The 17,353-nt window shown below is 51.8% G+C and overlaps 2 protein-coding genes across 3 annotated transcripts in view; both read left to right on the forward strand.

The window, feature by feature from the left end:
- The first annotated feature begins 8,584 nt into the window (after positions 1–8,584).
- S1PR5 (sphingosine-1-phosphate receptor 5) lies at positions 8,585–13,642 on the forward strand. 2 transcript variants are annotated; one of them, XM_010828361.1, is made up of 2 exons: positions 8,585–9,128; positions 11,361–13,642. In XM_010828361.1, exon 2 carries the CDS (start codon positions 11,379–11,381, stop codon positions 12,576–12,578), a length of 1,200 nt encoding a protein of 399 aa, XP_010826663.1. In that variant the 5' UTR covers positions 8,585–9,128; positions 11,361–11,378; the 3' UTR covers positions 12,579–13,642. The 2 variants fall into 2 exon arrangements, with proteins under 2 accessions (XP_010826663.1, XP_010826662.1); XM_010828360.1 differs by lacking the exon at positions 8,585–9,128 and adding an exon at positions 9,144–9,583.
- Positions 13,643–15,418: 1,776 nt separating this feature from the next.
- Positions 15,419–17,353, forward strand: part of KEAP1 (kelch-like ECH-associated protein 1) — a 10,484-nt gene continuing 8,549 nt past the window's right edge. The window contains exon 1 of the mRNA XM_010828363.1: positions 15,419–17,244. The gene's annotated coding sequence lies outside the window, so the exon portion shown is untranslated. The remainder of the gene's footprint in view (positions 17,245–17,353) is intronic.

Below are 17,353 nucleotides of genomic sequence, written 5' to 3' on the forward strand. Positions count from 1 at the left end.
GGGACTCCTAATGGCCCACATGAACAGGCTCAGATCAACTTTGGGTTGACCCCGCCCACATTTTCCAGCCTGACCAATCAGAGTAGTCCCATCCCCACCACCCCACCCCAACCCCGCGCTAAGAGATTGGTTAAATTATGACATGTGATCCTAGAACGGCCCATGAGATTCAGTACTGGGACTTCCGGTGGAACCCTAGAGCAATTGGATATCTCTTTCCAAATTGCTACTGAGTGGGAATAATGAATCTGTAGCACCAGGAAGAATCTCTGCCACCCAAAGGGGAGCTTGATGAGATGAAAGCTCAGCTGAGTCAAGAGAGAGTTGGATTTCTGGTGCTATCAGAGCTTCTTGATCCAGCCATGCCTGAAGTTAACCCAACTCCCAGATCCCCAGATTTTCAGCTACAGGAGTCAGTTCATTCCTAACCACAGCTTCCATGCTTGTTTGAGCTGTTTTTGAGTTGGCCTTAATTTTTTTTCTGGAACTTTCAGCTAAGCAAATCCCGATAAATACAGCCCCTACTCCGTGCCAGGAACTGCACTAAAGAGTTGACATGAGGGACTTCTCTGGTGGTCCAGTGGCTAAGACTCAGAGCTCCTAATGCAGGGAGCACAGGTTTGATTCCCTGGCCAGGGAACTAGAAAGAGGAGAGTGAAAAAGCTGCCTTAAAACCCAACATTCAAAAAACTAAGATCATGGCATCTGGTCCCATCACTTCATGGCAAATAGATGGGGAAAAGTGGAAACAGTGACAGATTTTATTTTCCTGGGCTCCAGAATCACTACGTACGGTGACTGCAGCCATGAAATTAAAAGATGCTTGCTCCTTTGGAGGACAAATCTATGACAAACCTAGACAGCATATTAAAAAACAGCAACATCATTTTGCCGACAAAGATCCATATAGCCCAAGCTATGGTTTATTCCAGTAGTCAGAAATGGATGTGAGAGTTGGACCGTAAGGAAGGCTAGGTGTCAAAAGATCGATTCTTTCAAATTGTGGTGCTAGAGAAGACTCTTGAGAGTTCCTTAAATTGCAAAGAGATCAAACCAGTCAATCCTAAATGAAATTACCCTTGCATATTCACTGGAGGGACTGATGCAGAAGCTGAAGCTCCAATACTTTGGCCACGTGATGGGAAGAGTCGACTCACTGGAAAAGACACTGATGCTGGGAAAGATTGAAGGCAAGAGGAGAAAGGGGCAGCAGAGGATGAGATGTTTGGAAGGCATCATCGACTCAGTGGACATGAGTTTGAGCAAAGTCCAGGAGATAGTGAAGGACAGTGAAGCCTGGAGTACTGCAGTTCATGGGGTCGCGAAGAGCTGGACACAACTTAGTGACTCAACAACAGTGACAGAGAACTAGATCCCACATGTCACAACTAAAGATCCCACTTGCTGCAACTAGGACCTGGTGTAGCCAAGTTAAAAAAAAAAAGAGTTGACATGACCTATCTCAATGAACCCTGTGAGAGAGGGAATAATTAGGATTCCTATTTACTGATAAGGAAACTGAGGCTCACAGAAATGAATCCATCTGCTGATCGCTGGAGACAGAATTCCAACCCACGTCTGTCTGACCCCAAGTCTTGCTTCTCTGATCATGAGGAACAGTTGTCAGATTTGAAGATTCAAAGATAGACCATGGTATGATGAGGGGTGGAGAGGAGGGCAAGGGCCAGTTGCCAATGGCCTGGTTTGCTTGAGCTTTCTTTTTTCTCTTTTTAAATTGACATATAGTTTATTTACAATGTTGGGTTAGCTTCAGATGTACAGAAAAGTGATTCAGTTATACATACATATATATCTTTTTTCCCCCCAGATGCTTTTCTTTTCTTTTTTTTTTAACTATTTATATATACAGCTGCATGGACTTCCATGGTGGCTCAGAGGGTAAAGAATCTGCCTTCAATGCAGGAGACCCCTGGGTTAGATCTCTGGGTTGGGAAGATCCCCTGGAGGAGGGAAACCGCAACTCACTCCAATATTCTTGCCTGGAGAATCCCATGGACAGAGGATCCTGGAAGGCTATAATCTATGGGGTTGCAAACAGTTGGACACGACTGAATGACTAACACACACACACATACAGGGTCTTATACATACAGGTCAGTTGAGGCATCCAGGATCTTTAGTTGCAGTATGTGGGATCTTGTTCCCTGACCAGGGATTGAACCCAGGCCCCCTGCAGTGAAAGCACTGAGTCTTAACTGTTGGACCACCAGGGAACTCCCCAGAATCGCATACTTTAAATGGGTGAATTGTGTGGTATGTGAATTATATCTCAATAAGGGTGTTAAAAATAAATAATGTCTGACATTTATCAAGTGGTTAAGCTCCGGGTTTGGGCAATGTGTTAGCTCTTTACACCAATAAGGGTGCTCGTATCACAAGATCACTGTGAGAACGAAAAAGACTTTCATGACTTCATTTTACAGACGAGGAGACTGAGGTCAGAGAGGTTAAGCAAGTCACACAGCAAAATGATGATCAGACAGCAGAGGCCTGATATTTGAGGTCCACAGATCCTCCCTTGCCCTGCCCCCAGCTTCACCCCCTCACCCCTGCTCTTTCCTTCCCTTTTGCCACAATTCTGCCCTACTGACATGATTTCTACTCACACAATCTTTCCAGCATCCAGATTTTTGCATATGCTGACTCAATCCTTCTGCCCAGCTGTTCTTTCCCTTCCCCTCCACAACCTAGTTTGTGAAATGAATGTCTAAGTGTGAAAAGGAAGAGAGAGGGAGAGAGAGAGAGAGAAGGTTCTGATTCCAAGTTTCAAGGCTCATTTGGAAGTGAGGGATGCATGGAGGGGTGCCCCTGTCCCCTCTGCCTCCAGGGGACTCAGTTCCCCCATCCACACCTGCAGCTTTTGGAGCCCTTGTTGCTTAGTAAGTCAGTCATATCCAACTCTTTAAGACCCCATGGACTCTAGCCAGTCAGGTTCCTCTGTCCAAGGGATTTCCCAGGCTAGAATACTGGAGTGGGTTGCCATTTCCTCCTCCAGGGGATCTTCCCTTCCCTTGGCCTGGGTTTAATCCTAGCAGTAACTGGGGACACATGTGTGGGAGGGTGAGGTCAGATTTTCCCCTGGGCAGCTCACAAGGTCCGAAGTGAGCAGGTGAGAAAAGCATGGCTCTGCCCAATTTGTGCCCAGCACCTGGGGACTAGGCGATTTCCCCCCTACCCCATCCCTACGAAGCTGCCTTCTCCTCCCATCCTCCTCCCAACTCAAAGCCTCTTCTCAGAGCCTTTTAAAATCTTTAGCACTTCTGATGACAGGGTCTGGGGAAGGGGCAGCAGGCACCATATTGGGCTGTAAAGGTGGCAAGAAGAAGCCCCTGAAGCAGCCCAGGAAGCAAGCCAAGGAGATGGACCAGGAAGATAAGACATTCAAGCAGAAACAGAGGGAAGAGCAGAAGAAACTGGAGGAGCTAAAAGCAAAGGCCTCAGGGAAAGGCCCTCTGGCCAGAGGTGAAATTAAGAAATTTGGCAAACAGTAAGCTGTTCCTTCGGAGAAGGCAATGGCACCCCACACCAGTACTCTTGCCTGGAAAATCCCATGGATGGAGGAGCCTGGTAGGCTGCAGTCCATGGGGTCGCGGGGTCGGACATGACTGAGCTGCTTCACTTTCACTTTTCACTTTGATGCATTGGAGAAGGAAATGGCAACTCACTCCAGTGTTCTTACCTGGAGAATCCCAGGGACGGGGGAGCCTGGTGGGCTGCCTGCCATCTATGGGGTCCCAGAGTTGGACACAACCGAAGTGACTTAGCAGCAATAGTAGCAGCAAGCTGTTCCTGTGTCTGAGGCAACGAAGACCCTTATTTCCATTCCTGTTTAAACATCTGGATTCCCTGCCATAATATCTGTTGCCATCTGTAGCTAGAATGAAGTGTTGTCTGAGAACCTATTGTACATTTAAGAATAAACTTCGGTAAAAAAAAAAACAAAAAACTTTAATAAGGACATTCATACAATAGTACTATTCAGTCATAAAACGAAACGAAAAAAAAAAAAGCGAAACGAAGGGACTTCCCTGGTGGTTCAGTGGCTAAGGCTCCAGGCTCTGAGTGCAGGGGACCTGGGTTGGACCCCTGGTCAGGAAACTAGATCCCACATGTCTCAACTAAGACTTGGCCCAGAAAATAAATAAGAATATAAACATTAAAAAAAAAAAAATTGTGCTCCTGACAGCACAGTTAGGCATTTCAAGTTCAAATACCTTCAGAGGCCAGGCTGGCAATAGAAATACCCAAAGCGACCCAGTAGAGTGACCTGGGGACATATATCCACCCATGGATTTCTCAGGCCAATGCTTTTTATGTATTTTTTTTTAATTTTTATTTTATACTGAAGTATAGCTGATTTGGGCTTCCTGGTGGTTCAGACTGTGAAGGATCTGTCTGCAATGGGGGAGATCTGGGTTCAATCCCTGGGTGAGGAAGATCCCCTGGAGAAGGGAACGGCTACGAACTCCAGTATTCTTGCCTGGAGAATTCCATGGACAGAGGGGCCTGGGGGGGCTACAGTCCATGGGGTCGCAAAGAATCACAGACAACTGAGCAACTAACATTTCACTTTCATAGCTGATTTATAATGTTGTGGTAGTTTCAGGCGTATAGCAAAATGATTCAGTTATATCCATTCTTTTTCAGATTCTCTTCCCATACAGGTTATTACAGAATATTTCCTGTGCTATACAGTAGGTCCTTGTTGATTATCTATTTTATCTATAGTAGTGTGTATATATTAATCCCAAACTCCTAATTTATCCCCCCTCCTTTTTTTTGATTAATACATTTTATTTTTTTTATAGCAGTTTTAGTTTCACAGCAAAATTGAGCAGAAAGTGCAGAGATTTCCCGTATACACCCAGAATCTCCCACCCCAAACCTCTCCCTCTATGGACATCCCACACAACAGTAGTGCATTTTGAACCACTGGTGAATCTACATGACCCATGAACACATCATTATCACCCAAAGTGCATAGTGATTTTTTTTTTTTTTTGCTGCATCCCATAGCTTGTGGGATCTTACTTACCCGACTAAGGATTGAACCTACGACCTCTGCAATGGAAGCTCTTTGTTCTAACCACTGGACCCGACCAAGGAAGCCCCTCATTATACTTTTCTTAACTGGAATTTTTCTGTCAGGAAGAGTTGTTCCTTCTCCCTCATCTTAAAATAGACTCACTCGTGTATTTAAATCAGTTTGGACTTGTGGTTACTTATTCTTCGGGTTATAATTCAATTCTAATGCTGTCTGGTTTGTTCAAATTGTCCCAGCTTTGGCCAGCAGTTCTTTTCAGGCTGGCTCCTGTCCTTTTGCCTTTTTGATTTCTCCACTTCTGGCTCTAGAAGAGGCTCCAATGTCCTTGTGGATTTTCTCTGCCCTAATCCTAGAAGCAGTCATTCCTCCAAGGAGCCCTGGTTCCTCCTCCTGGAAAGTGGCATTCAGAAACCAGTTCTGGATGCTGAGTGTATGCATTGCTTCTAGGGTGTCATTGCTTCTGGACACATGGCAGACAGAGCTAGGAAATCTGTATACACTCAAACCTATATTTAAAAAAATATAATCCTTTATTAAAAAAATATAAACCTTTATTTAAAAAAATTTTTATTGGAGTATAGCTGCATTACAATGTTGTGTTAGTTTCTGCTGTACAGCAAAGTGAATCAGCTCTCTGTATACATATCTACTCCTTTTTGGATTTCCTTCCCATTGAGGTCACCACAGAGCATTAAGTAGAGTTCCCTGTGCTATACAGTCGGTTCTCATTAGTTATCTATTTTATACACAGTATCAATGGTGTATATATGTCAGTCTCAATCTCCCAATTCATCCCACCCACCCTTCCCCTGCCTTGGCATCGGTATGTTTGTTCTCTGCCTCTGTTTCTATTTCCACTTTGCAAATAGGTTCATCTCTAACTATTAAACATCTCATAATGATAACCCCATCTAGCAACACGGTGCTTATTTGCAACTTCCTCTCCAACAGTATGAAAACTGGTTGTCAGTATCTACAATCTATGTACTTATTTGTTCAATGCTAGTACATAGCTATTCCCAAATTAAGCTCTACCCCTGTGAGACACAAATTCACTCACCCGAGTACAGTGTTTCTATTCAGTTCAGACAGACGTTTGAATGGGAAACCTTGGAGCCAAGCAAACAAATCTTATAGTTGTGAGGCAGAGTTGGCCCTCTGACCTACAGTTTGAGACACCACCTCCTCCCCTCCTTGCGGAAACATGACTGCTCTGGTCGTGGGAAAGTTGTCAGTTTGCAGCTCCCTGCAGCCACATACAAGCCTCAGAACTGGTAGATGGGAGATAGAGATGGGGGACTAGGAAGTCTTGCTGCAGCCCTCTGCCTCTTTGGATGGGTGGAAGTGTGAGGGGGCTGTGGGAGGCATTTTGCTCTTTTAGAGCCAAGGCTACAGCTCAGGGAGAATGGGTACAGATTGGGTGGAGCAGCCCCTGTGGGTGACGGCCCTGGCAGCAGAACTTGCTAGGCAGGTGTGCCAGCCCAGGCATGCATCAGGCGGGCAGGCTGTGGCAGGGGTGCCCTTCCCTGGGAAGAGACCAGGCATGGGTGGGGGGCAAGGCGTGGGGCGGGCTGGGTTGGTGGTGGTACGTGGGGCGGGTGGGGCCTGAGCTGTACCCCTTCTAATTCCTCCTCAGGGATACAGTGGTGCCCAGAAGCACCTGTGCATGCGTGCTGAGTCACTTCAATTGTGTCCGACCCTATGGACTGTAGCCCGCCAGGCTCCTCTGTCCATGGGATTCTCCAGGCAAAGAATACTGGAGTGGGCTGCCATGACTTCCTCCAGGGGATCTTCCTGACCCAGGGATCGAACTCACATCTCTTAAGTCTACCTGCATTGACAGATAGGTTCTTTCCCACTAGTGCCCTAGCCAACATTTATTGAACACTCACCTGTGTCTGGAAGCTCCGTTCCATGCCTTCCTCCTCAAGGGCATCTCTCAGAGTGGAAACTGTCATTATCCATTTTACAAAAGAGGCCACCAAGGCTCCGAGGAGAGTGTCACTTGTCTTGAGTCCTAGATTACAAAGTAACTGAGCCTGGCTCCAGTCTCCAAGCTCTTAATTTTTACTCAATGACTGGGGAGAAGCACAGACAGGGCCCCTGCCTTCCTGGAGCTGGGAGTCCAGGGCAGAGACATATGATGTACCATATGAATCAGTAAATAATGAAGGTCATTTCAGACGGTACCAACTGCAGTGTGAGACTGGGGAGGAGGGCGACACAGACGGGAAGGCCTCTCTGAGGAAGTGACTGCCTGGGAAGAGCTGGGGGCAGGGTGTTCTGGTCACGCTGATCCCCAAGTCCCAAGGTCTTGAAGACTGTGAGGATGTGGTCTGGGGCCGGGGCAGGGTGCGGGGGGGAGACAGTGGGGCTGGAATAGGAAGAATGGAGATAAAAGAGGGAGAGACTGTGCCAGGCCTTGTGGGCCTTGAAGGCCTGGTATTTTTCGAATTTGGACTTTTACTCTGAGCCACATAGGGAGCCATGGGACCATCTGGAGCAGAAGAAGGCTGTGATCTTGTGGGATCTCATGCATGAAGTGGCACAAGTTGGGGGTGCTGGGCCGGGGACCCAGGGCCGGAAGCCCCCCTCCACTGTATATAGGGCCCGTGGGAGGTGAGATTGCCACTTGGGAGGTGAGAAGCAGCCACATTCCCACCCTAGGGTGTGGCTTCCCCTTTACAGAAGGGGGTCATTTATCAAGCACATGGCCCTGACACTTTGGGGAATCTTCAGGGCTCATCCTTGATGGCTTGGTGGGGGAGGGTGGGGGCTCCAGCACTCAAATCTTACCACACCCACCCCACCCAACAGCCATCTCCGCACCCCCCAACTCTGGCTTCCCTGGCTGCGTTGCCCCAGTGCCTGATCTGTTGGAGCAGGCAAAGAGAAGAGAAGTCACTCAGTTCTGTTGACTCTTTGCGACCCCATGGACTGCAGCCTACCAGGCTCCTCCATCCTTGGGATTTTCCAGGCAAGAGAACTGGAGTGGGTTGCCATTGCCTTCTCCAAGGGATCTTCCCAACCCAGGTCTCCAGCGTTGTAGGCAGACGCTTTACCATCTGACCCACCAGGAAAGGAGCAGGGAAGAGTGGTTCTATTTGGAGCCACTGGGATCCCTAAGAGGTGACAGGAGGATGCAACCTAGCCTGGGTGCCCCAAGGGGTCTCTCTCCCGGGGGGCGTCCCTCTGACCCATCTGATCCATCTGCTGATCATCTCTGGGCCGCCCTCACCCCACCGGAGGCCGAGGCCAGCAGAACCTGAGGCGGCCGGTGCAAAGGGCACAGTCCTAGCGAAGGTCGCAGCAGCCAGGCCCAGCCCCCCCTTCCCGGCTCTGGCCTCTGATCGGAGGGAGCTTCCCAGCCTGGAAGCTCCTGGGAAGTGGGGGTGGCGGGTGCGGGGCCAGCTGGGACTGGCCCAATGGAGGAGCTGAGGCCTGGGAGAGGCGTGGGAGAGACACAGGCGGAGAAAGACAAAGAAGCGACTGAGAGAGACACACACACACACACAGAGACGGAGAGAAACAGAGACGGAGACACCCCGAGAAATCAGGAGGGAGAAACACACGGAGAAAGTGAGGGAGACAGTCATTCATTCACTCACTATCTCCGCGGCTGCTTATTGGGCACGGGCTTGTGTCCAGGCAATGCCCAGAGCAGACACAAATCTCTGCCCCGGTGGGGCTGACTGTCTGGTGGGGACACAGCCCAGAAACCTGATAACCGAGTAAATCACGTTGTCCAGAGTGATAAAGGGGAGAGATACGGGGTGGGGGAAGCGGGACAACCAGGGGGACTTACGAGCCAGATTCTTCTTATCTGGGGAGGAGAAGATTGCCAACAGCATCTTGAATGCGCCTGACCTCCCCCACCCGCCCCAAACTGGGGATGGGAGAGGGGAAAGGGGGTGGGGCCTGAGCCCGAAGCCGACGGCTCTATCTGTTGGGGGGAAGGGGAATTGAGGCTACGGCTGCTAAAGACCCCTCTTAACCCGGGTTGCCGGGGTTCTTCCGCCGACTGGACGTCCTTGGGGTGCAGCCCAGGACGTTTAATCAGAAGGTAGGTGGTAAAAGGGGAGGGATCAGTGCCCAGAGCACAGAGGGGACCCCTCTATTAGGTGTTGGGGGGACAGGGGGGGAATAAACTCAGGTTGCGGCCGCCCGGGCTGAAGAACCCTCCCCCTGCTCGTGTCTCCGGATCCTCCCACCGCGACGGAGCGTCCCTGGGAGGGCCGCCCGGGCCCGGAGTGGGGAGCCGGGGGCTGGCCAGTGCCAGTCGGCGCCGAGGGCGCGTTCCGTTGCCGCGGCGGGTGGTACAGACTGGCAGACACGCGCTGGCAGCCGCGGGCTGGCAGCCCGTACCCCAAGAGGAGGAGGGGGCAACTGCTGGCGATTGCCAGCGCTCTGCCTTGGGGGCCGCCCTCTCGCCTGCCCCCAGCCCCGCCTCCCGAACAGGGGCCGCTCTCTCCGCTCCCGGCCGCGCGACTGTCGAGCGCGCACTACCTGGGCGCAGCGGTGAGTGTCCACCACCGGGTCCTTTCGCGCGCGGGGCTCGTCCCGGCCCGGGGGTGGGGGTTGCCCTGGCCACCACCCTTGTCCCCTTGGCTTGGATTTCTCGGGCCTTTCCCGAAGGCTCTTGGAAGGGGAAAACCTGAGATTTCGGGACTGGATGCGGGGACCCGGGATGGGGGTGGGAGGCACCCGGAATCCCCCCCGCCTCGTCCTCTCCCAGCCACACCACTGCAAGTTTCGCTACCTCACCCTTGTCTCCAGGCAAAAGGAGGAGAGGTGGGAGGTACACAGGCTGCGAACCACTGCGCAGTGTCCCCAGCGCAGCGAGTGTGACCCTGGGGTGACCCTCATCTGCGTGTGTTTGGTGTCCCCTTCCCCCCAGCATGGCTGAGTCCGTGACTCGCTGTGAGTCTGTATTTGCGCCTGATTCCCTGTGTGCAGCTCAAGCCGTCTGGGAGGCATTTGTTTCTGCCCTGTTCAATTAAATCCGTTCCCCTCCCCAGGCCCTGGTTTTCTGTCTGTTCAGTGGGACTTCCGTGACTGTGTCTCAGTTTCTGCGTGGATGTGTTTGTGTGGAGCATGAAAATCTTTGTGTCTGCTTCTTTGCGAGGTACTTCGTCTGAGCCTCAGTTTCCTCGTTTGTAAATTGGGGTTAAGGGGAGAGCTGCCCAGGGTATTTTAGCGCGAAGTCACAGTTGGGAGGTATTATACTTTATTGAGGTGTATGTCCCTCTGCAAGAGTCTATGAGAGGTGAATTCCGTCTGCTGCCCTCAGGCTCTAGCCCTGCAAAATGGGTGGAGTTTTCTCTGCCTTCTCACTGAGGTTTTGCAGCGAATGAAGGGGGGAGTTCGCAGGGAAAAAACCTCTATGCAGCGAGGCGCGTAGATTGTGGGGTTCTGGGTCCCAGAGGGTGGGTGGAGGTTGTGAAATTGTGGCCTGTGAGACTAGGCATAAAATCCTGTCTGTGTGGAGGGGAATTTGTATATATCTTTCAGTGTCCCCTTGTCATGTGTGAATGTACTTCCTTTTTTTAAAATTTCTTTTTGTGCTTTCTTTTTTAAAAAACTATTTTTATTTTTGGCTGTGCTGGGTCTTTGTTGTTGCGTGAGCTTTCCTCTGGTTGCACCCAGTGGGGACCACTCTCTAGTTGCCCAGCTAGGACTTCTTGCGTGGGTTCTTTTGTTGCTCTAGGGTGCTCAGTTTTCAGTAGTTGCGGTGCCTGGGCTCAATAGTTGTGGCGCACAGGCTCAGTTGCTCTGCGGCCTGTGGGATCCTCCTGGACCAGGGATTGAACCCTTGTCTCCTGCACTGGGAGGCGGTGGATTCTTATCCACTGGACCACCAGGGAAGACCTGAACGTACTTTCATGGTTCCCTGAGAGGGTGTAACTGCGAATTTTGCCCTAGTTTGTGACTATCTGTGCACATGTCCTTGTCGATGTGTCACTGTATGTGTCCCTTTCTCTGTGTGGCTGTTTCTTTCTGTTTTTGACTAAGATGCCTCTGAGTATCCGTGCCTGTGTATGAATTATTAGTGTCCCTTTCATGTGGGACTCTGTTACCCTGTCCCTTCGTGATATGATTTGTCTCCTTGTGTCGGCCTGTCTCCATGGACACCCCCTCTTCTATCCCAAATTCCCTCTGGACCCCGGCGTGAGTGTAGGGTAGGGAGTAGGGGGTTAGAACCCCCTTCCCAGGTCAGGCACCGCTTATGCCTGCCTTCGCAGGCCGCCGGGGATGGTGACCATCAGGCCTGACATTGCTCCCAACCTCTCCGCAGCCCTGGGGCGGGCGGCCCATGGAGCCGGGGCTGCTGCGGCCTGCGCCGCGGGTGAGCGAGGTCATCCTCCAGCATTACAACTACACCGGCAAGCTCCGCGGTACGCGGTACCAGCCTGGTGCGGGACTGCGTGCAGACGCCGTCGTGTGCCTGGCCGTGTGCGCGCTCATCATGTTGGAGAACTTAGCCGTGCTGGTCGTGCTCGGACGCCACCCGCGCTTCCATGCGCCCATGTTCCTGCTTCTGGGCAGCCTCACGCTGTCCGACCTGCTGGCCGGCGCCGCCTATGCCGCCAACATCCTGCTGTCGGGGCCATTCACGCTGCGCCTGTCGCCCGGGCTCTGGTTCGCCCGTGAGGGCGGCGTCTTCGTGGCGCTCTCCGCGTCTGTGCTGAGCCTTTTGGCCATTGCACTCGAGCGCCTCCTCACCATGGAGCGTCGGGGACCCGCGCCCGCCGCCCGTCGGGGGCGCACGTTGGCGCTGGCGGCCGCCGCCTGGGGCTTGTCGCTGCTCCTCGGACTACTGCCAGCGCTCGGCTGGAACTGTCTGGGCCGTCTGGAGGCCTGCTCCACTGTCCTGCCGCTCTACGCCAAGGCCTACGTGCTCTTCTGCGTGCTCGCCTTTCTCGGCATTCTGGCTGCCATCTGCGCGCTCTACGCGCGGATATACTGCCAGGTTCGCTCCAAGGCGCGGCGCCTACGGGCGCACCCCAGGACTGGCGAGGGCGCCTCGATGCGCGCGCGCCACACGCCGCGCTCCTTGGCGCTGTTGCGCACGCTCAGCGTGGTGCTCCTGGCCTTCGTGGCTTGTTGGGGCCCTCTCTTCCTGCTGCTCTTGCTGGACGTGGCGTGCCCGGCGCGCGCCTGCCCTGTACTCCTGCAGGCGGACCCCTTCCTGGGCTTGGCCATGGCCAACTCGCTCCTGAACCCCATCATCTACACGTTCACCAACCGCGACCTGCGTCACGCGCTCCTGCGCCTCGTCTGCTGCAACCGGGGCCCCTGCTGCCGAGACCCAGGTGCCTCCCGGCGGCCTGGGAGCGCCCCTGGGGCTTCGGGCGACCTGCACCGCTGGCTGCCTCCCGGCCTGGATGGCAGCTCCAGCCGCTCCGAGCGCTCCTCGCCCCAGAGGGACGGGTTAGAGACCAGCGGTTCCACCGCCTGCCCTGGTGCACCCACGGTCGCCGGGACCCTGGTAACCCCGCCAGCTACAGACTGACGCCCTTTGACCGCGATTGCCCTTCCTAAGAGCACTTTTGCAGACTTTTTAAATACAGGAATTTATAGGAAAAAGCAGCCAAAGATGAAGATGGTGGAAGCAGAAAAGACCTAGGAAAATATATTTTATTGACGCTAAACTCCACAGCAATGAAGAAAACAGACAAAAATCCCTGCTTTTGTGGAATTGATGTTCTTGTGTCGGACTCAGAGATGATAAGGGCGTGAAGAAGTGTGGAGATGATTCCGGTGACAATACAGTGATGCGATGGTGGTCAGGTGATGTCTTTTGGAAGAGGTGGTGACATGTGCTGTGAGCTGAGGTGATTATTATCCTGGGAACTTTTTTTTTTTTTTTTATCCTGGGAACTTTTATTTTTGGCATGTGGGATCTTAGTTCCCTAATCTGGAATGAACCCACAACCCCTGCAGTGGAAGCAGGGAGTCCTAATTATGGACTGCTAGGGAATTCCTTGTCCTGGGAACTTCTGAAGGAAGAGCATTTCAGAATTGGGGAACAGCAGGTGCAAAGGTCCTAAGGCTAGAATATGCCTGTGTGTTCTCCCAAAAGCAAAGATCTTAGTGCTATTGGAGCAAGGATGGAGAGGCAGAGAAGAAACAAAGGGAAATAATGGGGCAGGTGGGGCAAAGCCTTATGGACCCAGGGGAGAAACTTCTTTTGCTCTGAGTGAAGTAGTACTCCTGGAAGGTTCTAGGCAGAGGAAGGACTTAATCAGGCTCAGGCATTTACAACTGCCTCTGCTCTCTGTAGAGGGTGAAGCCAGGAGAACTGGGTGATGGTAACTGCCTAGGAGAGTGATGACAAGGACTGGGACGTATGGATTCTCCACAGACTTGGGAGGGATTGGACAGAATTACTGAGGAATTGGGTGTGGGGGAGAAAGGAGTCAAGGACAGGTGTTCATTTTTAGAGGAGAGGCCAAAGACGGAGCACCCTAAAACTTGACTCTAGGAGACTCAGCCTGTTCCTCTGTGAAACAAGATTTTTTTGAAAGTGGTATCAGATCCTTCATAAAAGAATAAAAATATAATTGAATAATAAGAGTAATTAGTTGATTTTACCCTTGGTGGCTCAGATGGTAAAGAATCTGCCTGCAATGTAGAAGACCTGGGTTCGATCCCTGGGTTGGGAAGATCCCCTGGAGGAGGGCATGGCAACCCACTCCAGTATTCTTGCCTGGAGAATCCCCATGGACAGAGGAACCTGGTGGGCTGCAGTCCGTGGGGTTACAAAGAGTCGGACACAACTGATTGACTAAGCACAGAACAGGATAGTTACTCCCATAGTATTCTAGGCCTGGGACATGCCTTTTTCTCACCTTTCCTACAATCTTGTAAGGTAGGTTTTCTCACTCCCATTTGACAGATGAGGAGAATCCAGGAACTGAGTATTTTATCCTATTTTCTGAGCCAGGATATTAGCCAAGGAGGTTAGGCTCCACATTTTCAAGAGGTCTGTTAAGCCCAGACCGACACTCCTTTGTTCAAGGGTCTGCATTTTTTGCCAGGGCGATATTAGGGCCCCCGGCTGTGCCCATGAAAGGTTCCAGGCATCCTGACCACAGTTCCCAGCTGTCTCGGGCTCCCAGCTGTCCCCAGGCACATTCCTAACCTCAGTGTGGAGAGGCAGGCTGGAGAGGGGCAGGGTGGGTTTGGGGAAAGGGCCTGGGGCTTCGGGTTCAGATTGTGGCACACCATTTGCCGGGACACGCGGTGTGTAGGGGTGTGGGTGAGGGGCACTGACGAGCCAGGGGAACTGAGTTCCCGTGGGCCACGCTCACACCGTCCCTGCATGCTGTAAGCACTGGGAAAACCAACCTATTTCCTGGAACACAAACACTCAAGCCTGGGGTCATATGCCAGTGCGCTTTGAGAACTGATTCTAATTTCCTACCTGGTTCCAGTATCCCCAGGCTCCTGTAATCTTCCAGAGCAACCTGAGCCACCCCACCCCATTGCTCAGTTGTTTGATGATGGTGTGATAGCAGAAGAGTTATTTACTTGTTCACATTTTACAAAATTCAAAAAGCACCAGTTCCCACTCCCGGATATATACACTTGGGAAACTTGCAGAGCCATTCTGTGGGTAAATGAGCTGAAATGTAAATACATCTTCTCTCTTTTTACACAACTTTAGCTTTGCTCTCCACCTTGCTTTGATCGTTTAATAGTATCATCTTGGAAATTGTTGCATGTCTAGATTTTGTACTGTGTTAATTGGACCAGCCTAGGTGCCTTAACAGAGAAGGCAACGGCAGCCCACTCCAGTACTCTTGCCTGGAGAATCCCAGGGACGGGGGAGCCTGGTGGGCTGCCATCTATGGGGTCGCACAGAGTCGGACACAACTGAAGCGACTTAGCAGCCACAGCAGCGGGTGCCTTAAACAACCAAAGTTTATTTCTCATAGGGCTGGAAGTCCAAGATCAAGGTGTCAGCATGGTAAGCTTCTGGTGAGAACTCTCTTCCTAGCTTATAGACAGCTGCCTTGTGGCTGTGTCCTCACATGGTGGAGAAAGAGATCTAAGTTCTCTGGTGTTTCTTCTGATAAAGGCACTAATACCATCATGAGGGTCCCACCCTCATGACCTCATCTAAATCTACCTCCCCAAGCCCCCATCTCCAAATAACATCACTTATTTTTATATGTGGGCTCAGTCACTCAGTTGTGTCTGACTCTGGGACCCCATGGACTATAGCCTGCCAGGCTCCTCTGTCCATGGGATTTTCCCAGGAAGAATACTGGAATGGGTTGACACTTCTTCCTTCAGGAGATTTTCCTGACCCAGGGATCAAACCCTAGTCTCCTGCATTGGGTGGCAGATTCTTTACCACTGTGCCACCTTGGAAGCCCAAATACCATCATCTTGTTATGTTAGGGCTTCAATATATGATGGTGGGGAGGGGGCACAGACCATAACACTTTTTATGTCACTATTTTTTAATTGAATAATTGCTTTACAGAGCTTTTTTTTTTTTCACATTTAAAAATATTGAGGTAAAACATTTACACAGCTAACGGCTTCTTTTTACTGGCTGCATAGTATTTCACAGCATAGATTACACCAGGGCCCTAGGGATGCACACATGTTAAATCCAACACTTGGCATTTAAACACAGTATTGCAATAAACATCTGTGTACATACACCCTCCTAAACGTGTGCAAGGGTACCTTGGATAAATTACTGCACATGTCACTGCTGGGTCTCAGGGCTTGTAGATGTTAATTTTGAGATATACCAGAGGTTTCCTTTGGCATGTGGAGAAGGGTGTGGGTTTACTCACAGCCTCAGCCACTCCCCATACAGTATTTGGCGATTATGCTATGGCGCCACCTCTGGAGGCACTCAAACCACAGCTTCACCACCGCCACCGGCAAGGGAGGAGAAGCAAGGAACCCCACCCCAGCCTTCTCCTGCGTGGGATTAATCCCAAACCCAGAGCAGGGAGGCAGAATCTTCCAAATTCACCCCAGGGGCAGGCGGAATCCTTTCTTAGACCAGTATCTGTTCAGTCTAGCGTTTCATACAGACGGACTCTTAAAAGAAAAAAACCCCACATACATTTAAAAGTTAACTTTATATAACAAAGAGCATAAATGGAAAATCAGTATCACTTTCCATGGAAAATAACAATCATTCATATTTATTGAGCGCTAGCATTCTCAATTAGTTCTCCCAATAATCTACCAGGTAGGTGCCTGTATTATTAACATCTATTGCTACGTGGTGTCCAACTCTTTAAGACCCCAGGGACTGTATAGCCCACTAGGCTCCTCTGTCCATGAAATTTCCCCGGCAATGATACTAGAGTGGGTTGCGATTTCCTTCTCCAGGGCATCTCTTCGACCCAAGGATCGATCCTGTGTCCCCTGCATTGCAGAAGGATTCTTTACCGTTGAGCCACCACAGAAGCCCTATTAACATTTTACGAGGAAGGAAATTGAAGCATGGAGCGGTTAAATTATGGGTCCAGCCGCGCAGAGCTAGAGGGTGGCAGAGCCGGAGTTCGAATTCCCAACTGCGAGCTCCTCGCGCCTCCAGATTGGAGATAAAAAGTAAAAACAATGAAAACCCCAGTAGGTAGGTAGACAGCTCTGCCGGGATCCTTCGGCCACCTGAACGTGAGGCCTGCACTGTGCGGAGTTAAAAGAAGAGCAGGTCGTGGGAAGCAGACTCGCGCTGAGACGACGAAACACGGCGGATGGAAGGGACTGCGAAGGGGTGGGGGGACGGGCCTGGTGGGCTTAGCCGTGGCGCCCTTGCCCGCCGCCCTATTCCTCGCCCATCGGCGCCGGGCACCTGAGGGAAGGGCGGGGAATCACGACTCCTTCCCCGCCGCGCCCTCTCCGCCCTCTCCCCGCCTCCTTCTCGGGCGTCCCGAGGCTAACCCCCCACTCGACGGCCGCGACCCCGTAGGCCCCGCCGACCCGGAGCCCAGCCACAACCCCCTCCCCCGCCGCCCCGGACAGTGGAAGCGCTCGCGGGTCTTCAATAGCGAAAGTCAGGCGGGAGCCGACCCCGAGGCAGGCCACGGCCCCTCGGGCTTCCCGGAAGCTCGGTGCGCGGGTGGCACCAACGTGCCAGGAGCCACCGCCGCGCCCCCTGGCATCCCCACCCCGCGGTGAGAGTATCGGAGGCTACGCAGGTGAACGCACAAGCGGCGGCGGGGAGGGGTATCCGGTGATCCCGGGTGCAGGGAAGCGCTGAGCCTCGAACCCGGGGCTTTGATTCTAGGCGGCTCCGACCACGCGGGC

This window comes from Bison bison, unplaced genomic scaffold, assembly GCF_000754665.1.
Source record: "Bison bison bison isolate TAMUID 2011002044 unplaced genomic scaffold, Bison_UMD1.0 scf7180017864492, whole genome shotgun sequence".
Taxonomy (NCBI): domain Eukaryota; kingdom Metazoa; phylum Chordata; class Mammalia; order Artiodactyla; family Bovidae; genus Bison; species Bison bison.